The 21,323-nt window shown below is 48.6% G+C and overlaps 1 protein-coding gene across 1 annotated transcript in view; it reads left to right on the top strand.

Moving 5' to 3' along the window:
* LOC105747660 (ral guanine nucleotide dissociation stimulator-like) overlaps positions 1-21,323 on the top strand; it is a 42,033-nt gene that overhangs the window by 7,768 nt on the left and 12,942 nt on the right. Inside the window, 14 exon segments of the mRNA XM_058290178.1 lie at positions 930-1,039; positions 2,149-2,364; positions 2,657-2,760; positions 4,505-4,589; positions 5,752-5,826; positions 6,275-6,312; positions 6,314-6,359; positions 6,755-6,787; positions 7,146-7,267; positions 7,449-7,551; positions 7,882-8,067; positions 8,262-8,477; positions 9,879-9,993; positions 11,795-11,849. Of these exon segments, the coding sequence (XP_058146161.1) occupies positions 930-1,039; positions 2,149-2,364; positions 2,657-2,760; positions 4,505-4,589; positions 5,752-5,826; positions 6,275-6,312; positions 6,314-6,359; positions 6,755-6,787; positions 7,146-7,267; positions 7,449-7,551; positions 7,882-8,067; positions 8,262-8,477; positions 9,879-9,993; positions 11,795-11,849 (1,504 nt within the window).

Genomic DNA, 21,323 nt, shown 5'->3' with positions numbered 1-21,323 from the left:
GCCAGGCCCTTGTCAGGGGCTCTCAGGACTGGAGGGCGCACGGCAGAAGAACTACCGCGGAGACGAGGTAAACACGCAGGTCCACTTTATTGAGGGAGAGGCAACAGTTTTATAGGGGCTGGGGAAGGCTGATTGGTCGAAGCCATGCCCTGTTCTGATTGGTTGCCGGTGAAAGGTCAGTGGGCGGTACTGGACGGGGGAGGGGTGGTGATTAGGGATTGGCTGTCGCTGTTGCTGGGGGAAGGGGCAGGGCTTAGGGATTGGTGGCTGCTGTTGCTGGGGTGGAGGGCAGACTTGATTTTCCCGCCCACGCCTGGCTGTTGCTGCTGTCGGGGGAGGGAAAAGGGCAGACTGGATTTTTCCGCCCTGCGCCTGTGCAGGGAGAAAGAAGAAGAAGGGTACTGCCCCACAGGCATTGTGTGGCGCCACCCGGGAGGAGGGGCGGCCGTGGAAGCATGGCTGCCGAGAAGGGGAGACCCGAGGGCACTCTGCGCCCATGCCGAGCTTCCTTCAGGGGTGGCGGTGAGTCCGACCAGCCACCCTATTATGGGGGCAGCAGCTTGGCCTGCCGCGGCCACTCCCCCGCCGGGCCACACTTCAGCCCGAGGGGTGACTGCATCCACCACTACCTATGGAAGTAGCACATATAACCACTCTGCAGGCAGAGCCAGCTCCATCCCCAGATGGAGCCCCTGCTGCCAGACTGGAGGAAGTCACATCACCATCTGCAGCACAACTTCCTGAGCTGGAGGCAATCTCACCACTGCCATCAGTGCCACCTACACAGCCTGCACCAGTGTCCATTCTGGAGGCACAGCCTATTTCTTCACCTTCACCAGTACCAGCTCTCAAGGGGAAGGCATGTCTGGCAGAATCACCAGAACCAGTGCCAGAGCTAAAGTCAGCAACAAGTTAGGTTACACCATCAGAACCTTGCAGCCCCTGGCCTGAGACCTCAGAGAACCTGCTGAGTGAGAAGGCTAATCTCCTGGCTTTCCCTCCTGAACTGGTGGCACAGCAATTGACAATGATGGATGCGGTGAGCACCTGGGAATGGCAGGGTGGATCTGGGTGGATCTTCCTCCCAGGATCTGCTGCCCCAGCCTTAGGATACCCTGACCCAGAATCTTATGATCTTGTTCCAAAGCCTGGTTCCACTCCCAACATTGTAACCTGAGCAAATTTATTAATCCCAAACCCGCACTTCTCCTCTCTAGAGAGTAGATATAGGACACTAAACATACCTGCCATACACATGGACTGTGAAGATTACATGAGAGCAAAGAAATAGAAAGCCTGGGGGAGGGGGGCTTGGCCATTGGGCATTGAAGGGAGCTCATAGAGGTGTAACCAGCTCCATGGGTGGCCTCTCTGTGTGGGGGGTCTCCACAGCATTGATACTAAGACCCAGATGTGCGGGAAACGGACTTTGGCCCAGTGGTTAGGGCGTCCGTCTACCACATGGGAGGTCCGCAGTTCAAACCCCAGGCCTCCCTGACCCATGTGGAGCTGGCGCATGTGCAGCGCTGATGCGCGCAAGGAGTGCCTTGCCACGCAAGGGTGTCCCCCGCGTGGGGGAGCCCCACGCGCAAGGAAAGCCGCCCAGCATGAAAAGAAAGTGCAGCCTGCCCAGGAATGGCGCCACCCACACTTCCTGTGCCGCTGACGACAACAGAAGCGGACAAAGAAACAAGACTCAGCAAATAGACACCAAGAACAGACAACCAGGGGAGGTGGGGGAAATAAATAAATAAATAAATCTTAAAAAAAAAAAAAAAAAGACCCAGATGTGCACTGGATTCTTTGGCAGGCACCCAAAGCCTATGGCCCTCATAGGGACCATGCTCATGACTGCTAGCTGGCCCAGGAGGCATTACCGGGAGGAGACATGGTGCCACCTGGGCCTGAGGAGGCTTGAGGCACCTCCCATGCTGGAATTTTTGAGAGGGACTTGAAAGTGCAGCTCTCTTTTCCCCTCTAGGCTTGGGCCCTGGGTCACTTGAGTGCTAGGTCCCCTCAGGGACAGAGAACACACTCTGTCCTTATCCTGATGAAATCCAGCTGAGACCACTGGATCCTGGCCTGGGTCCTGAGGACCTTCAGGATTTAAGGTGGATGGGTGTGGGGCTGGCTGACATCTCTCCCCAGGAGCTGTTCAAGAAAGTAGTGCCCTATCATTGTCTGGGCACCACCTGGTCCCAGCACAATGAAAAGGGCCAGGAGCATGTAGCCCCCACCGTCTGTGCTATCATCACCCAGTTCAACCATGTGACCAACTGCGTCATCACAACCTGCCTTGGGGACCAGAGCATGAAGGCTCAGGACAGGGCCAGGGTGGTGGAGCACTGGATCGAGGTGGCCAGGGTTTGCTCAGGGGACCCTCTCTGTAGTTCTGGAGCCCCCTCTATGCTCTTATCGACTCTCAGTCTTTGAGGCCCTCCCTGGCCTGTAGCAGAGCCCTACGATATCCTCACATCCCACCCATGCCACTCCCTCAGGTTGAGTGTGGGTGTGCCTGTCTGGGTCCACAGCATGCCCTCAGGGTCACTCTGTGTGTCTGTCTCATTCTAGAGGGGAGATGTCAGCTGAGGGTCTGAAACTAGAGCCAGGGGGTGCCCTTACCCCATCTCACTGCTCATTCTTTCTCCCTTCCCAGGAGTGCCAAACCCTCAAGACCTTCTCCTCACTCTATGCTATCCTCTCTGCTCTTGAAAGCCAATCAATTCACCATCTTAAGAAGACATGGGAGGAAGTTTCCAGGTGGGCAGGCCACTTGTGGGACACCAGGTTGGGCCAGGGACATTTTGGGGGCTGCACACTGCCCTTCAGGGGGCTGGGGAGGCAGTGGCTCCTGGGCATTGGCCAGGTGGGCTGAGGCTCTAGGTTGATGAGATCAACTGTTCTACCTCATCACTGGTTGCTTCCTCTGCCGGTTACAGAGTTGAACCAAATGGAAGCATGTTAAATGCTTGCTTGTCAGCACCACCCTCTATCCATTGACATTTACACATATCAGAACCAGATGATCATGAAATGGGATGGGAGATCTAAAGACAACTTATTAATTTAATTTACTAATAAGAAGGTGGGAGCAAACCATGGAAAAAAATCATAAAGTCAGGAAGTTTGTTTTCAGTGGAATCTTGCAACCTTTTCTTCTTCCTTGATCTTCATCTTCACTCTGGACTCTTAGGTTGGTTTAATTTTGAGGGATAATTCATACTTGTCAAAAGATAACTTATAGGTGAGTGGATGTAGCTCAAGTGGTCGAGCATCTGTTTCTCTCATACAAGGTCCTGGGTTTGGTTCCTGGTACCTCCTGCATCAGCAAGTGAAAAGATGGCTTTTCCTCCGACGTAGCAGTAGGTGGCGCTGCAGTCAACAAAAATGCTTGAAAAGGTCGGGCCACAGGAATTATGCTCCTACAATATGCAAGGCTCTTGTCAGGCTCTGGGCTTGTAATGACGAACAATGCAGACAGCTTGGTTTTATGGAGCTTACACCATCTCGTCTTAAATTCCACCCCTGCAGACATCGGCTCATATCCTTCCTCCACCCTCCGATTTCCTGTAAGCCTATCATTCAGTCTCTTGCTATCTAGGGCAGCTTGTTTATTTCATATCATTGAGGTCATGTAGTATTTGTCCCCAGTTTTTGTAGCTGATCCCTAAGCAGTAAGGCCTACCAGGCAGCAACTCTTCACCTTACCAGGTATGCATGGCCTCCATTACCTGTATTTCCCATGTGGCATGGCTTGGAAGCACAAAGTCATAGCCTGCAGTATGTGCAATACTGTATCAACTTGTGATAAGCAAATCCAGGTGGTAATTCAGCCATCAAACCTTCTGCAGTCAGAAGTCGACATTATCACCTTGGGTATTTACCCCCAGCATTCATCAAATCCATCCTATTTCAAACAGGTGTGGTCCTTTCAAGAGGAGCAGTTTGAAAACTCAAATCCCTTTATTTCAAAAAGATTTCAACTCCATAGGAAATTTTAGAGATGGAAGGTGTAAATCAAGATTGCTTATTTGTGAGCAGTCGTGTTTTAAATTCCTCCCCTGGGCCTTATAAACTGTATGTTTGTGAAATTCATTTTAAAGATTCTTCACATTGATTGAACTGGGACCCCATGTATCTATATTCTGTGTCAGGTTCTATGAAAGAATCTTTCTGCATAATAGAAAGATACTCTCCTGAAATGGAAAAACAGAATGCTGTAACTATTAATTTTCAAATGCTAAAATGAAATAAACAAGTTCACTGGTTGACTCAAACCTCAAAAAAAAAAAAAAAAAAAAAAGAAATGGGATGGGGGGCCCCATTGTGCCCACCTCAGAGCCTAGCTCCCAAATCCCATGATGTCCTGTAACACTCAGAGCTGCCCAGGTTCAGCACCACCCACCCAAGCAGTCTGAGTCCCAGCTGGCTAAACTAAAATGGATTAGCCTTTACAGCCTCCTACCCACTCCTACCTTTCTCCTTCCTTCTTTCCCTCCCCCAGGGACAGCTTCCACCTCTTTCAGATGCTATCTGAGACTGTCTCCAATGAGAACAACCTCCCACAGAGCTGTGAGTTCATCACCAAGGTAAAGAGGAGGCTGGAGGGTCAGGGCTCAGGTGGTGGGGCTGTTAGTTTTTCACTAAAAGTTTCTTTGAACAAATCCAGTCTGGCCTATTCTGAAGATGTAGAGGCATATGCCTGCTTTGTGGGCTGGTGAGGGGCCATTGTAGTGCAGTAGGCTGTCATTCAGTGGAGGTGGCTCGGACATTCCAGGAGGAGATGATGAACTGGCAGGATGAGAAGACTCCATCTCAGTGGGAGGGTTTCATAACTGCCTTGTGATGAATGACATGTGTGCCAGAGAGCTAAGAGAAATATTTAGGAGACTGGAAACCATGGCCGTCCTTCCTGAGCATAACTAGAAGCTTCCACATTAAAGAGGAAGCAAAATTTCAATGCTAAGTACTTCTGGCAGCATTCACCCTACCTGGGTAATCAGACCTGGAACCATGGAGACCCATTCCTGAGTGGATGCTAGACTTGTCTGCACACAGAATGTCCTGAGTGGACCTCTGGAGAGGGGATGCCTTTGGTATGGCTTCAGGTAGACTTTGGGGTCTCCACTTCTCTTGTCTGGAGCAGGTAGGTGCTGCTCAACTCAGCCTCTGGAGACATTCCATCCTCAAGCTCCAAGGCTGGGATGTTATGATACTAAAACCCAAACTCAGAGGCTGGGAGAACCAGACACCAGTTAGTGGTGGTTGGTGGTGGGGAGAGGTCAGTTCAGACGTGGCCTCCATCTCGGGAACAGATGGTGTCCTCTGATGCCCTGAGTGAATCATTCCAAGTTGACAACCGCATGGGGCTCTGTGTCCTCATGTGGAAATGAGGCATGACCATTTAGTGTTGCCACCCTCACAGTGAGGTGGTGAAGCTCAAGGGAGAAAAGGAACATGGTTGAGCATTCTCATGACTCTGAGGGGTAAAGCATGACGACCAGAGCATCATTGCTGCTAGCATGCAACTCTAAGCCCTCTGGACTCCTGCTGAGGGCGTTCAGGTCTCTGTCTTTACAACAGAGATAGAGGCCCAGGGAGGCCAGTCCTCTTACACAAGGTCATGCAGGGGATATCAGGCATATGATAGCAGCAGATGTCCACCTTCCCACTTGATTCGGGTGTCCAAGACCCCAGGGACAATAGTTGAGGGATGGCGGGCCTCACTGACCTAATCCTCAACCCCGGCAGGAGGAGATCTCCAAGTTTTCAACCCTGGAGATGAAACCCAAAAGAACCCAGAAGAAGGAGCAGCAGGGAGAGATGGTGAGTGTGCATGAGTCTGGGACGGTCAGGGAGGGGTGGCCTCAAAGTCAGCATGGGTTCTCTCCTCGAGTCCTTCCCTCTGGACCCCTACACCTGGAAAGCCTCCCTTCAATGTCCCTGGAACCTTTAGGAGTGTGAGCAGTGGGAATCCTGGGGGACTAGTTGCAGCCAGTCAGGATAAGGACCTGTAAGACCTGACACAGAGTTGATTGGGTGGTGGTGGGGATTAAACTTGGTGACTTAAGAAAAGCCTGTGCTGGGAAGGGATTACAAGGGAGTTTGGGGTCCTTGGAGTCTGGAAGTGAAATTAGGGGGTGTGAGTTAAGTGTCCGACACTGTCCAGGGAAGGTTGTGTGGTCCTAGAAGTCTGAGACTAAGTAGCATTTGGGGCATGGTCTGGGGCACACCTCAGAGCCTGTGTTCATCCCCACCCTACCCAATGCCACAGGGTGTCATCGAGGGCATTGTCCCATGCCTGGGGACATTTCACCCAATTTTTGATGGTGGACAATGTAATACAGGAGTATTTAGAAGTAAGTGAGCCTGGGGACAGGGGCAGGGTGGGAAAGGGACACTGAGGTTTGGAAGGAGAGGCCATTCCCTGAGCCCTGAGTTCTCACCAGTGGGCATACAGGGTTTCCTGAACCCTCACAGCCTCCCTGGGGCTGGAGTGCCATGGCCTTCTTGCAGACAAGTAAAAGGAGGCTGGTCCAAGAGCCCATCTCTCCACTGTCATCAGAGCCTGGGACTAGAAGTTCTCTCTGTCTCCACTCCTGGTGCCCAGAGTCTTCCTGGTTCCATCCCTTGTCTGGACTGCCCTGTTCATGTTGAACCCTGCAGTAATGCAGAGAGACAGGGGCTCAGGTGTGGTGATGAGCATGGCAATGAATGTGGGCCCCTTCATGGTGGATACAACTCTGTCTTCCAGGGAAGGATGGTCAATTTTGAAAAAAGGAGGAAGGTGAGTAGCTGTGGCCATCACTGCTGGGGTGGGCTGGGGTGGGGTATGGGATGGAACACAGAGACCCTCCTGGGCAAGACACCCCCAAACTGCATGCAGCTTCCTCTTAGTGTGATGGGGAGATATAGAGGAGAAAAGAGAGGACCAAGGCCTCCTTCTCAAGGGTGAAGGATATAGTTGGATGAAGGACAACTTCATGGAGGATCACTTGTGTGAACTCAGCTCTGAGGGCAGTTAGAGACTGGAAGGGAGTGGAGGGATTGGGGAAGCCACAGGAGCAAAACAGCCACTGGTCCCTATCCCACCCAGGAAGACCACCCAGGCCTCAGCAGTGACTATTCCTTCCCTCTGGCCATAGGAATACTAGATGATTGCTGAGCTCCAGCAGCTCCAGGCAGGTTGCTGCTATGATTCCCTTATGCCCAGTGAGAAATTTGGGGCCTGGTTTGGAGACATGAAGCAACTCAGCAAGAAAGAGAGGTGAGGCCAAGACAGCATCAGGCCACTATAGCTGTGAGATCACCACGGAGGATCCTGGGTCAGCATAGGACCTGTTGCCTGAGGACAGCTGGGTACTCAAATGCCAACTGCTGTCCAGACCCTGGGAGGGAGACCTGAGGTGTGGCTCCTGGGACCTTACAGCCACCATTCTGCCCTGCAGCTACCACCTGTCTTGTGAGCTGGAGCCCCCATCCCAGTTGGCTAGTAAGAACTTTAAGGACAAACACCACCTGGAAGGCATCAAGCCTTGGAGTGAAGAGTGAGTTCCCCATCAAGGGTGGGCAAGTATGGGCTGGCTCAGGACTCATGGAAGCTTCAGGCTAAGTGTGGGTTTGGGGAGCCTGACAGTTTAGCCTGGGGATCCCAGCTCCACTCCCAACCAAGCCTGTGAGTTGGGTGAGTTGCCCCATTCCTGGGCCAGTTTCCTCTTCTGTGAAATGGGGTGATGCTGCATGATCTCCAAGTGAATCAGAGACCCTGTCTACTATTAATGGAATGACCCCTTAGCAAGGTGCAGTGGTAGCAGGGGACAAGCTTGGTTGCATTCCAGGGGAGGACCCCAAGGTAAGCCGACCTATCCTTCTAGCTGCCAGGCCCCAGACACTGAATCCAGTGGCAGCAGCAACCCCTACTCGAGTTTCCAGCTCCAGTGTGGCCCTGTCTTCAGCAGTGGGGATGCAGCTGATTCACCCACCACACACGAGGCCGGCTCCTCTAGTGCGAAGGTGAATATCCACCTCGACCATGACCTAGAGCCCCAAGATGACCATGAAATGAAGGTGAATGACCACCTCTTCCCATGTCAGCCCTTGTCCTCACTCTTCTCCTTTGCCTGCTTGGCCTTGTCTGGGTCCAGAAAGAGGCCAAGAATTGTTGACTCCTACAGAATTTCTAGACCCTCCTAGAGATTCTAGAGCAGTCCTAGGGAGTTCCAAGGCTCCAGGCCTTCTGCTAATCTTGCTGTCACCCACAGTTGGGGCAGTCAACCTCTGAATCAACACAGAACTCTGTTGTCACATCGGCATCCAGAGAAACATTCTCTTCCTCCTCCTCCATCAAACGCTGGGTCAGATGGTTCATCCCCAGGTGCTGCAACCCACAACCATGCTATAAGTGGCATGTGATTGACTACTGCATTGTCCGTGTCAGCCTGGAGGAGGACAATGGCCAGCATTACAAAAGCATCATGGTGAGCCAGATGTGTAACTCTCCCCTGGAGCCCATCACTGGTTCAGGCAGTAGACACATAAGAAATGGCATGTTCCCTCTTTGCCATGCTGGAGTAGACTTCCCAGTTGGTGTTAGTGGATAGACAGCTACCTCCAGAGACAGGAAGAGTGTGAGTTTGATGGCAGTCAGGCCTCAGATAGTGGACATAGTGGCTGAGTCTGACATGCTGAGGAAGCCATAGCAAAAGCCCTCTAAGGCAGCCCCAAAGAGGAGGATGGAGGGTACAGCCTGCCAGACCCATGGGGGGACATGTGCTTGGCCAGTCTGAGGAACAGCCTGGGGCCAGGGTGAAGGAGCAGGGGTCAAGGGGAAGAGTTGAGGTCAGAGAGTTTGTGGAGCTGGGTCACATCAGGCCCTGTGAGCTACTGAATGGAGCTTGACTTTCTCATGGGGGAGATGGGAGACACTGGAGGATTAGAGCAGAACAGGGACAGCAGGTGGCATTTGGCTTCAGAATGGAGGTTGGACCTATGTGTGGAGACACAGGCCAATGAGGGTCTGATGCTATGACCCTGGAGGGATTATGGAGTCTGTCCCAGGATGGTGGCCAAAAAGATGTGAGCAGGAGTCAGATCCTGGATGGCACATGCAGTTGGAGCCATCCCAGCCCGCAATGCACAGAGGCTGGCTGAATTACCATGTTGCACACCTGCCCCAGGCTGCACTTCTCTTTTGGCAAGGAGCAGGTGTGGTTTTACTAAGCTGTCATTTGATTGATCCTTGTCCTAAACCTGCCTGTTGCTGGGCCCTCATGGTCAAGGTAACTGTGCCTGGACTTGCTGATCACAGCTGCATCCTGGAGCCTGGGGCAGTTCTCGTGTGCTGTAGGTTGTCATCCAGCCCCTCCTCCTCTCTGATATCAGAGCTTGGACTAGATGTTGTACGCTCTGCCCTGGGAGTGTCCTGGAGGGCCAGGGCTGGAGCAGTGGCACTCCCTGAGGGCAAGCCACCTCCTGTGATTAGGAGGCATGAGGAAATAGAGTGAGGCCCAGATTTTACTTCTCATTTCCCACCCTCTGCTGCACAGTCATACTTTGTACCCAGGGCCCTGGAAGTCCATAGCAGTTGTGCAGACTGAGGACCCAGGGGACAGGGTTCAGCCTACAGGGCAGGGATTTGGACACCCTGAGAAACAGCCACAAGACAAAGGTGAAGGTTCTTGTAGGAGTTGGGGTTAGAAATGAATGGAAAGAACCCCTTCATTCCATGGAGGTCTCCCCAGAAGAGCAAGAGAAGATGGTGAGGCCCCTTAGACCCAGTCCTGACCAGAGGTGGCTCCATAGGGTCTCTGGCAGCTGCACTGTGGGGGAGCTGTCTCCAGGACCCATGCCCTGAGGGCCTGTCCTGTGATCTGCCACAGGTGTCCAACCAGGAAATAGCTCCAGCTGTGATCCACAAGGCCATGGAAGAACTCAATGTGGATGGGGAAAAGCCAGAGGATTACATGCTGGTGCAAATCATTTCAGAGGATCAAAGTAAGTCAGGGAGCAAGAAGGAGGGGGCAGTGGTTGGAAGAAGCACTATGTCCCAAGCCTGAAGTTCCAAGGCCCTCTCACCCCAGTGTACCTGACAGCAGTGCGGGTAGCACCCTGCCCACAAACCAGACTTCCCAGAGCAGCCCTCAGGGCCCACAGCCTCTTCTCCCTACCTGCTCCTTCTCCCTTGTGTCCCTTTTCCTCAACATGACCCAGGAATTGGGAAACCCAGTTCAAAGCTAACAACATTGAGGTAACAAGAGAAAATGCTTTTCACCTTGAATCAAGAGAAAGATGGCCAAGGAGAGGGGCTCAACTTGAAGGAAGCCTTCTGGACAGCAGGGGGTGACTGCACCATGACTGGTGGACACAAGCACCAAACATGCTACAGGCCATGCCTTTATGATAGGGCAAACTGGACCAAATCTCCTTGATCCCCTTTGGAGGTTCTTGGGAACTGACTCATTATTCTAGAAAGTGGAAAACTGAAAGATCTTCACAACATAAACCCAGAGCCAGGTGTCCTGGACACTGAACCCTTAGATAGGTTTCCTAAGCCCCTGGGCTGGCTTCTCATTCCTGAAGGGGAGAAAAAATCAACCAATGTCTGCACACATGGTATGTCTGTGCACAATAAAGTTAACTGGATTCTTGTCAGTAAGCTGATCCCCTCTCCCAGCCACTAACCTAGCCATATTAAAATGACTCCCACCGGGAAACGGACTTTGGCCCAGTGGTTAGGGCGTCCGTCTACCATATGGGAGGTCCGCGGTTCAAACCCCGGGCCTCCTTGACCGGTGTGGAGCTGGCCATGCGCAGCGCTGATGCGCGCAAGGAGTGCCTTGCCACGCAAGGGTGTCCCCCGCGTGGGGGAGCCCCACACGCAAGGAGTGCGCCCGTGAGGAGCCGCCCAGCATGAAAAGAAAGTGCAGCCTGCCCAGGAAAGGCGCCGCCCACACTTCCCGTGCCGCTGACGACAACAGAAGCGGACAAAGAAACAAGACGCAGCAAACAGACACCAAGAACAGACAACCAGGGGAGGGGGGAAATTAAATAAAATAAATAAATCTTAAAAAAAAAAAAAAAAATGACTCCCACCACTCCTAGAAGTTGGTTCTAAATCCTCCCTTGTCTTTTGAATGGGAAATGGGAGCTGTGGGGTGTGAAATAGGCAGAACGACTTGTCCTACAGAACAGGAAGACCAAGGCCTGGAGAGGTTAAGAAAGGAGATGAGCAGCCACACCACTGAGGCTGGAGCAGGAGTTCAGCCCAGAGTTTCTGTCAAGCTGGCTCTATCCAGGAAGACAGGAGAAGATGGGATCAGTGTAAATCCTTGCTGGGTGGCAGGCACTGCGTGGTCCTGGAGGCCTTCAGGGACCCTGCTCGGGAGGCCTGAGCCAGGGCTGCCCTTCCCTGGGCCCTAGTGTCTTGTCCTGGGTAGTGCTGGATTTGGGAGTCCTGCACTGTGCTCCAGAAATCCAATTTCAGCTCTGAGGTCCTGAGTAGTGAAGGCATCAGGGGGTGCAATGAAGGGGGAAATAGATGAAATCTTATCAGCTCCATTCTGAGGTTGCAGGGATGAGTCAGAGTCACTTTAAAAACAAGAGTTCCTCATTTTCAGCTGTGCCTCTGCAGAGTCTTTCCACAGGCAGGCATCATTCAGAGGCTCCTTTTTGGTCCTTGAGTTGGGTTGGGGGATTCAGATCCCTGGCAGAGGCCTGCTCTCATGGGGAACAAAGGATTGGGGTGTCCTGTGGTCCCTCAGAGCACAGCTGACCACCCCTCTGCCCCACTCTCCAGTGCTGCAGATCCCAGATAGCACCAAAGTGTATTACGTGATGCCTCCCTTGCCCAAGTATCAATTAATGCTTATGAAGCAGACCTCACCCATGGACACCAAGCTCAAGAAGAGAGCTATCTCAGCCTTTCTGGGGAAGAAGCTGAAGGGACCCAAATTCTGAAAGGGGAAAATCAAATTGGGTCCTGCTACCTGCCAGCCTCAGGGTCCCCCTGCCCAGGTCTGCCTGGCCAAGCAGTTCTGCTGACCCCCAACTACAGTGGTCCTGGCCAGGCAGGCACCTCCCTCCCCACCAGACAGTCTGGGCTATTTATTATTGTAAATAGTAAATGTTAGATGTGAATATTTTATTATTAAAATCTTGTTTCAACTACAGCCTTGGAGTTGGCGACTGGTTCTTTCATTTACAGTGTTAATTGAAACGAGATGCAGCCTCTCACATTGTTCATTCAAATAAGAAATCATGCAGTCATCAGTTTATTTTAGAAGGGAAAAGCAAAAAGAGCCAGCCACCCTTCCCCGGCTTATTGAAGCAAACACAGAAATCCCCTTTCACAGAGCAAAGTGCACTTCAGTATCAATACACCTAGAAGGAGCAGAGCCCACCCATGGGGACTACTGGATTTAGAAGTTGAAGGTACTTCCATTTGCCAGGACCATTTCCTGACCCTGGGTAGGGAAGTGGCTGCCTTTCTACCACTTTGGAGGAAGAACATTTTCTCCTTTTTGACTGAGGCTTTGTTTGAGCACCAGATAAGAACTTGTCATTTTCAAGAGCAAATTCTAGATTTATGTGAGCACTAGATACAGAAAAAAATAGAACAATTCTAACAATGTGGAAAAGAAAAGGACAAAGGAAGATTATTAGCACATGGTCCAAGGGCAGGCAGAACTTTGCATCCTCAGTTTCCTTCTATGCCCAATGGTCAAATCTGTACATTAGATTTCATGCTTTGGGATCCCTATTCATGATATACAAGAATTCTCTCCTTTTGAGGGGACTGAGGGGATTGAAATGCAGCTTTTCAGCCCCCAGCTGGGCCTTTTTTCATAAGCACTACTGCTTCCTAAGAACTAGTGCTTCCTACTGCCTTGCCATTCATTGTGCAATTTCTTAACCCAGAAAATCCCTACCAGACCCTGGCCTCTGTGATCGGTACCTGCTGGCCTCTGCTGCCTGGCTGAGGCCTGAGGCATCAGCCGTGGGCTCTGAATGCCAAGAGAAGAATACTTACCCATTGTAAGCTAGAAAAAACTCCACAGTCTTTTCTGTGGGTCCAGGTGAGGGCTTGGATGGTGTGGTTGGAGGTCCACCATCTTGGGGATCTCCAGTTAACACTCTGTTGTGTTGCTACTGATGGTCCTCAAGAGGAGTCGGCTCGGAGCCCTTAGAACTTGTAAAACAGCAGGTGCAGGTGCTGACACTGCTCACGTCCCCTGGGATGGCTGCATCCATTTTCCAAAATGTGTGCTTTGCTTTGGTCATTGGAGTGTGGACAATTCCTAGGGGGAGGGGTTGAGAGGGCCTGAGGGGGAAGGGAAGGCCACCAGGATTGAGAACCACTGTCCTACAGAGGCACACCTCCTCACAAAGTAAAGTACTGAATGGCTTCCTCTCCGGGTGGGACAGGCCCTGTCCTGAGCCCTCCCCTGGTTTCCCCAATGTTCAGGAGCTAAAGGTCTAACCCTGACAACACAAAGCCCCAGGACCCTGCCCCAGCCTCCTGCCTGCCCCAGCTGTGGGCATTGGAGCCACTTCAGAAGGTTTATCAGGGAATGAAAACACTATAATCTTATATTTTAATTAGCAAATATATGTCTGAACTAATCCATGTTCTCTGTAAATAACAGAGTTTCTAGCTCTCTTTATTGAGCAGACCTATAAGTAAGGAAAATCTGGTAGCTGATGCCCAGATTGTGGTCCCAAAATCCTATTTTCCATGAAAAGCAAATAGGGCACCTAGGAGGTATGTGTGAGTCCAGGTCTTGGCCAGGAAATGTATGAGAGGAACCTAATGATCATGGCCTAGTGGAGAGCATGGAAGGCACCAAAGTCCACAGGGTGGAGTCAACACATGACAGGAGCCAACTGGAAGGCCTTCTGGCCACATCTGGGGCAAGTTTATTATCATAATAGCCAAAAAGTACAACTCAACACAAATGCCCATCAAATGATGAAGGGAAAAAGAAAATGAGATGTTAGCAGCCATAAGATATGATGAAGTACAGATATATGCTAGAAGGTGAGGGACCTGAAGAACATGATGCTGCGTGAAAGAAGCTGGACACTAGAGGCCACTTACAGAACTCCATTCATACAAAGGGTCCACACTCGGCAAATCCAGACAGAAGATAGATTAGTGGTTGTTAAGTGATGTGTTGAGGGTCTTTGGGGGAATGTGACTGCTACTGGGTCCAGGATTTCATTTGGAATTAATGAAAATATTCTGGGATTAGATAGTGGTTATTGTTTTACAGCCTTGTGAATATACTAAAAAGCACTGAATATGGCACTTTCACAGGCTGAAGTTATGCCATGTTAATTATAGCTCAATCAAAAATAAGTTGTTGATGCTGGAAGTCCATAGTATTGTTTGCCTTTAGTGGGGCTGGGACAGCTTGTGAAATAGACAAACACCTGCACATTCACTGATGGCCTTAGAAGGCTCAGTGGTTTTCAGAGATTAGAGGAATTTGGGGGTGGTCAGGTGGGTTGCTGTGTCCCTGGCTCTGGCCTTTCCCTTTGTCCAAATCTGTCCCTATCCCCCACCCCACCCTGCCTTGGCCCCTGGGATTGGCATCTCCCTTCATGTATTTTTGGGGGAGCTCAGAGAGTGTCTTCTCATTACCCTGAGCTTCTATGCAACCTGTTTGATGTCCTGAGTCTGCCACAGGTAAGAAAAAGTCTCTGTGGGAACTTGTAAAACAGCATGTGCTGGTGCTACACTGCTCAAGCACTGCTGTGCTGCTGATAACCTGCCATGGCCTTTAGTCCCTAGGGCTCTACCCTAGACTCCCTGGCCCTTTCTTTGGGCCCCAGGACCTCCCCATGATCTGGCACCTAAAGGGTCCATGTCTCATGGCAGATACCTCAGAACCCCAACCAAGACTGGTTTTCTTTCTCTTGACCAAACTGCCAGCCTCACTTCTCAGGTGCCCTCCCACTCACTCCCCCATCCCGACTACCTCAAAACTAATCTTATAGCTGTGGGACTGCAGAGAAAAGCCTCTCAGAATGCAGGAAAACAATGGAAAAATGACACTCTCAGACCCTAACAATCCTAAATCTCACACTCACTCCCAACTTTCCCCTCCCAGCTCCCCCTCACTCAAGCCTTTGCCTGCCCTGGGGCTTAGAGGCCCCTCACCAGGGAGTTCCTTCTCTGCCTCTTCCTCCCCTCCAGCCTTCCAGAACTCCAGATGGCCTCATCACAACCCCTTGGCTGTCCAGGAAAAGCCTGACCACATGGCCCTTGAGCCCCCTCTGCTGGCCAAAGCAGACCGGCCTTTTCCTGCTCCTTGTCTAGGAGCCACCAAGGCCTCCTGGGGTTGATGGGTGGTTTTTTTTAATGGCCCCAGGAGAAGGGCCCTGTATCCAGGAAAGGGAGGAGAGGTAACAAAGGAGAGGAGCTTTCCATGAGCAGGTGGAAGAAAAAGCAGCTGTATGTGTGTTGGAGATGGATTCAGTGGTGTATGGGGTGGGGTCAGCGACAGATAGGGAGGAAAAGGTTGGGACTGGGAGTGAGGAGAGAAGAGGTGAGCTGGGGACCATGGGAGAAGGTGAAAGAGAGAGCTGCCAGGCACCAGTCCCCTCGTCCCACTGTCTGAGAACTAGTCTGCCTGAGTCACTGCTTCTTGCAACCCAGTTATGGAAAAACACAGAATTGCCCAAGAGCAGAGACCCAGGGACTGTTAGAGCCTATGCTCATAGGTGCATGGACATTCCAGGTGATCTTATCTCTGAGTGTCCTGAAAGCCATTGCTGACAATAAGGCTACAGTGGCTTCTGAGGTTCAGGAGTAGTGATCCAAGGGAGGCCTGCATCCTGGAGGAACCCAGGGCCTGCACAACAGCCCTAGTGCCATGTCTGAACCTGGATGCAAGAGGCATGAACTTGGGGCACAGAAGAACAGGTACTCCTGGCTCTCCAGTTCCTGGGATTTAGGCAGTTGTTTGACATGTCGTCATGCTTGTCCTTATCCACTACATGTCTGCACTTCTCTGGATCCTGGAAAACAGTGAGGCTGTTGACAATGAGATGAGCTTCCTCCTTGGTGAGTGTCTACCCTAATATGATCCTCAAACAACTAGAATCACTGAATGCTAGTGCTGGAAGGATCGACTTGCCCTCTGTCCCTAATATGATCCTCACACACCCAGAATCACTGATTGCCAGCACTGGAATTTTGCCTTGTCCTTCATCCATGGGGGGTAAGGAATGTTGTTCAGAACATCCTTCTGAGCACAGCTCTCATGTCACCTCTTCTAGGAAGTCTACCCCGGTGTTCCCCAAGTTCACATAGAACTTGTCAGGCCCATTTTCAACACTCATGAACTTGAGTCACAGATAGTTGTTTTCCTATTGTCCATCCTTCCTGTGGATTTCCAAGGGTACCCAAGTTTTATCCATTTAAGCCCCTCCTAGCCCTTTCGTGCACCAGGCACCAGCTGGGCTCTTGGATTCAGACCTGAAATGGGACTGGATCCTGTTTTGAAGAACTTAGAAGCCATTTGGGGAGAGATGCAGATGGAAGATTACAGCAAGGGTTCTGAATGAGGTCTCTGCCACATGCTGGGGCAGGACCAGGCCTTCATGGCCATCCTGCATTGGTGCAGAGGAGCCTGCATGGAGCAGGAGCTCAGTCATCTCTTGCTGAGTACAACTGAGGAGAATTGGTGGCAGTAGTAGCCCTGGCTCATGTTTAGGGAAACTGAGATGCAAGTTAGTGGCAGGGATCAGACTAGAACCCAGTGCTCCTGACCCTCTGTCTATTGGTTGCTTGAGCAGGATTTATATCAGTAAGTGAAGTTATGGCTAAATAACTCATTCATCATTCCCTCATTTCTTTATTCCTTCCAGGGGCCTACCATGTTACAGCCTGGAGATGGGGAGCAAAACCTGAGAGGGCACTTTCTCCATGGTGCTAATAGCTCAGGGGGAATTTGAGTGCATTATGGGAACCTTTGATTAGGTCACTGGATTAGATCACTTTAGGGCCTTTGCTTCCTCTACTCAGTGAGGTGTGACCCAGGTTGGGTCTGCACCCTCTTGCTGGGGTCTTACATAAATAGAGAACTGGAAACAGAACACAGAAAATTTTGGATGCCATTTTTGAACTGTCATGTGAAAGAGGACTCCAGGACCAGCTACAGCTGACAGAGAGGCCAAGAGAAACCCCTGGGGACTGAGAGAAATGCCAGAGGCTGGACTCAGTGGAGCAGGCCTAAACTGAGGGAAAGCTACAATATTGCTTTCCCATGTGGCAGGAACCCAGGATTGACCAGCAGATGACCCTTGATGAGAAAGCATCTGTGACAATATTGTAGAAGTCAAGAGAGGTTCAATTATTTGCATATTAGAAAGGCCAGGACTCAGCAATAATTTGGGGAAGGAAAAAGCTTCATTTACTGCTGGCTAGACTCGGGAGACTTCTGTTCACAACACGAGCCCAGAACAAGATTTTCAAGTTCCTTTTATACAGGGTTGGGAGTCAAATGGTGTTTTTATTGAAGAAAATGACATTCTTTGTTGGTTAAGTGTTTGTGTGAGTACCAAATATGTTTTGAATCAACATAGTGCCCACATTCCATCTGGATGCAACCTTGAATACACATCCTTTCTGAACATTCAAAGTCTGAAGAGTCTATATTACTTAATTGAATTTCTAGGCACACTTGGACACAGAATTAAATAATTTTGAATTCATGCACAAGCTATATTATATTTCCACATTCGAGGCCAAGTTTAAGTCCCCTTATGCTTCAGCATCACTATTATCAGAGTCTGTCTGGACTGACTGGTATTATATAGAATTTACATTGCTAAATTTCCTCCCAGAACTGGAGTCTTTGCCATGTTCACCAAGGGGAGGACTGCAGCCTCTTAATGTCCTATACCCACAGGTCAGGATACAGACAGCTCAGGTTATCTACAAAGAGACGAACAGCATCCCACCCATAGCCCACATCAATGATACCTTGATTTGTACATTTTAGCAGCTTTGGAACTGTAAGCTTTTACCCCAGTAAATCCTCATTTTAAATGCCAAAAAAAATTTGGTATTTTGTATAGGCGGCCTTGGCATACTAAAATAAAAGGATTCCTAAAAAAAGGTAAAGGATAAATAAAAGCTCATGAGATTTCTGTTTTCTATGTTTCTATGTTTTTCTTTCCGACTCATGGCTGGAAAATTTAAAACTGAAGCTCTAAACTCTATTTGCATTTGTCTGTATGTTTGAGAGATGAGATTTTCCTTTCTCTGGATGGTAATACCAAATTGACTTATAAAACACCCTAAAATGTTAATTTGCTAGAAGACAAATAAATGCTTATATATAAATTAATCTTATAGTCTTAGAAATTCAGTAAACCAAACTTCTAATATTTCCAAAGAAAAAAAGGGTATGTACAAAATTATACCAAAATTTAAGAACAAAATAAAATCAACAGAATTCAGATAAACATTTCACAAATGGGATTAATGAGCTCAGTGAAAAAAGATTAGCTATGTCTTCTGTAATGGTATGTACAATATAAGCATAAATATTTGGGGAGGTATGTTCTTCTCAATTTTATGTAGGTTTACTGAACAAATAAGCTAACATTTTATGTATGAGCTTTTTAATATGATGAAAAATGTAAATCTGTATTTATACAAACTCAGTTATTATTCCAACAAACTTTTATTTGAGTAATTGTGTTTCATAAGCTATTGGTCTGAAGAAATTTCCAATATATTTTTGGTAATTTAAATATGTAAGTTATGAAGGATGTGTTTTGTTAAGGGGAAAGAGAAGTTTTGTCCTGAAATAAAACGATTGGTTGTTGCAGAGTAAGAAACCGCAATGTGTAGGACAAAGTTAACATAGTATAGAAACTTGTAGAATGTCTGTGGAAAAGGAATTTTATTTGTCATGATCAATGCTGATTAAGATTTGATAGGTTTATGAGATTTTTGAGAGTTCTTATCAGAAAGCATGCTAATACAAAACAAGAATTTGTTTTTATCTTTGTTAAAAGAAGAGTTTTCTTGGTTTGTTAGACTGCTAAGAGGTTTAAAATGGTTACCTTAACCTTCTGAGTAATCTACCTAGAAGGCAAATATTGTGAATCTAAACAGATAATGCTCTGTTCTTTATATTACAAAACTTAACTGTTTTAGAAAATATACCTTCTCATTTTTAAAAGAACTAAGTCTTTGAACTTTGTTTACTGTGGAAGTTAGTGAGATCTGCCTGAGACCTGCATGAGCATGACCTCTGCAGTGACCTTTGAAATGCACTTTGAAATCTCTTAACAATAAAACTCTTTTGTAGTTAATGTTTTCCACTTTTGGTCAAGGTCTTTTTCCAAATATAATCCTGTTGGGTCCTGGTAATCCCTTGGTGCCAGGGAGGCTCATCCCTGGGAGTCATGTCTCACATTGTGGGAGTAGTGGTGAGTCCAGGCACTATAGTAAGGCATATAGCCTCATGAAGTCAACAACCCTTGGCAGGCCCTATTTTGGGATATAGGATCATCTATTTCCACAATATAACAAAGTTAGAACCATTTATAATTTCCTTACTCATGATTCCTCTATCCTTTTTATCTGAACCTCTCAGGTGAATGGTTCGTCTGTCTTCCCAGGGTCACTGCAGTGTCTATGGAGGTGTCTCTCTTCCTCTGTGTGTCTTCTCCTGTGTATCCACTTCTGTGTGAGAGTCTGTTCTATCTGCCCACTAGGGGCCAGGACTCAATCCTGCATTCCCTAATGATGTGTTTGAATCAAACTTCTAATCTTGATTTAACCAAGTAAATGTAAAGCCTTCGAATTTAAGTCAGTCAAAGGTTATCATTCCCATAGAAACAGACCAGTTTAAAAACATGATCAGGAGAGGCAGTGGACTTGGCTGAGTGGTTAGGGCATCCATCTACCACATGGGAGGTCCGCTGTTCAAACCTTGGGCCTCCTTGACCCGTTTGGAGCTGGCCCATGTGCAATGCTCATGCATTTAAGGAGTGCCCTGCCATGCAGGGGTGTCCCCCACATAGGGGAGCCCCACGTGCATTTATTCTTAAAATGTTGTTTAGTGAACATGCAGCATAAAATTTACTTTTCCAAAAGAGCAACAATTTAACCATTTTAATGTTTTGTCACCTGCAATTAGTTTTTATTCTGATGTTTCTCTGAACACATTTGCCATCAGCTACAGGCTAAAGGCGTTCATATTCAACAAAAACACTCTTATAGTGACCCAAAGAAAAGACTTTGCCAAGTACTTTTGGGATCAGACTACTAATATTGATAAATAACTTTGAGACCGAAACATTGGACTGGGTCAAGATTCCAGAACTCTAGTGAAGGAATTGATGTGTTCATGAGATTGCAAACACAAAATTCAGTAGAAGGATTATTAGGACTGAATAAAATGATAAAGAATGATTATAGTTTTGTTTAAATTATTGCTTATATGTTAATGTTCTATTTTCTAGATTCAAGGAATCCCTTACTCTCGTACCTTAACATATCCAATTGATAAAACATTTCTTTTCTCATGGTCTGACTTCTCTAGAATTTGGAAACTCTTGTTAAATAATTTTATTTTTACAGCACGATAATTATCTGCATAGGTTTAATCAGAATCTGTAGTCCTTATTAACAGGACATAATTGAAGACGTTGGTTATATTACCAAGGCTTGGACTGGAATGTCATGTTTGAGAATGATGCTCAATTACTCACACATGACCAGAGCCTTTTAAGGAACAAAGGAAGACTTTTTGGAGCCAATGCTTAGAAAACTCTCTTGGGAAATCTGGTCTGGTACCTTGCTCTTAGGTTCCCAACCTTATAGGTCAGTAAAGAAGGTTGCTTTCTGGCAAATATTAGCCTATTATCTCTGACTTTAAGCAAGATGAATTCACCCAAATGTATTGGCAAATTGTAGGTGAACTCTGGTGTTGAATTTTTGTCTTGGCTTCCTAGCCTCAAGAGGCTTTTCAAAAATCCAATTGAGGGAAGCAGACTTGGCCCAATAGATAGGGTGCCCTGTTACCATATGGAAGGTCTGCAGTTCAAACCCCAGGCCTCCTTGACCCTTGTGGAGCTGGCCCATGCCCAGTGCTGATGCGCACAAGGAGTGCCGTGCCACACAGGGGTGTCCCCCATGTAGGGGATCCCCAGGCGTGAGGAGTGTGACCTGTAAGAAGAGCCGCCCAGCATGAAAGAAAGTGCAGCCTCCCTAGGAATGGTGCTGCACACATGGAGAGCTGACACGAGATGATGCAACAAAAAGAAACACAGATTCTGGGAGCCGCTGATCAGGATAA

The sequence above is a fragment of the Dasypus novemcinctus genome, chromosome 30 (genome assembly GCF_030445035.2).
Source record: "Dasypus novemcinctus isolate mDasNov1 chromosome 30, mDasNov1.1.hap2, whole genome shotgun sequence".
Lineage (NCBI taxonomy): Eukaryota > Metazoa > Chordata > Mammalia > Cingulata > Dasypodidae > Dasypus > Dasypus novemcinctus.
This window is presented reverse-complemented; position numbering and strand designations above follow the sequence as displayed.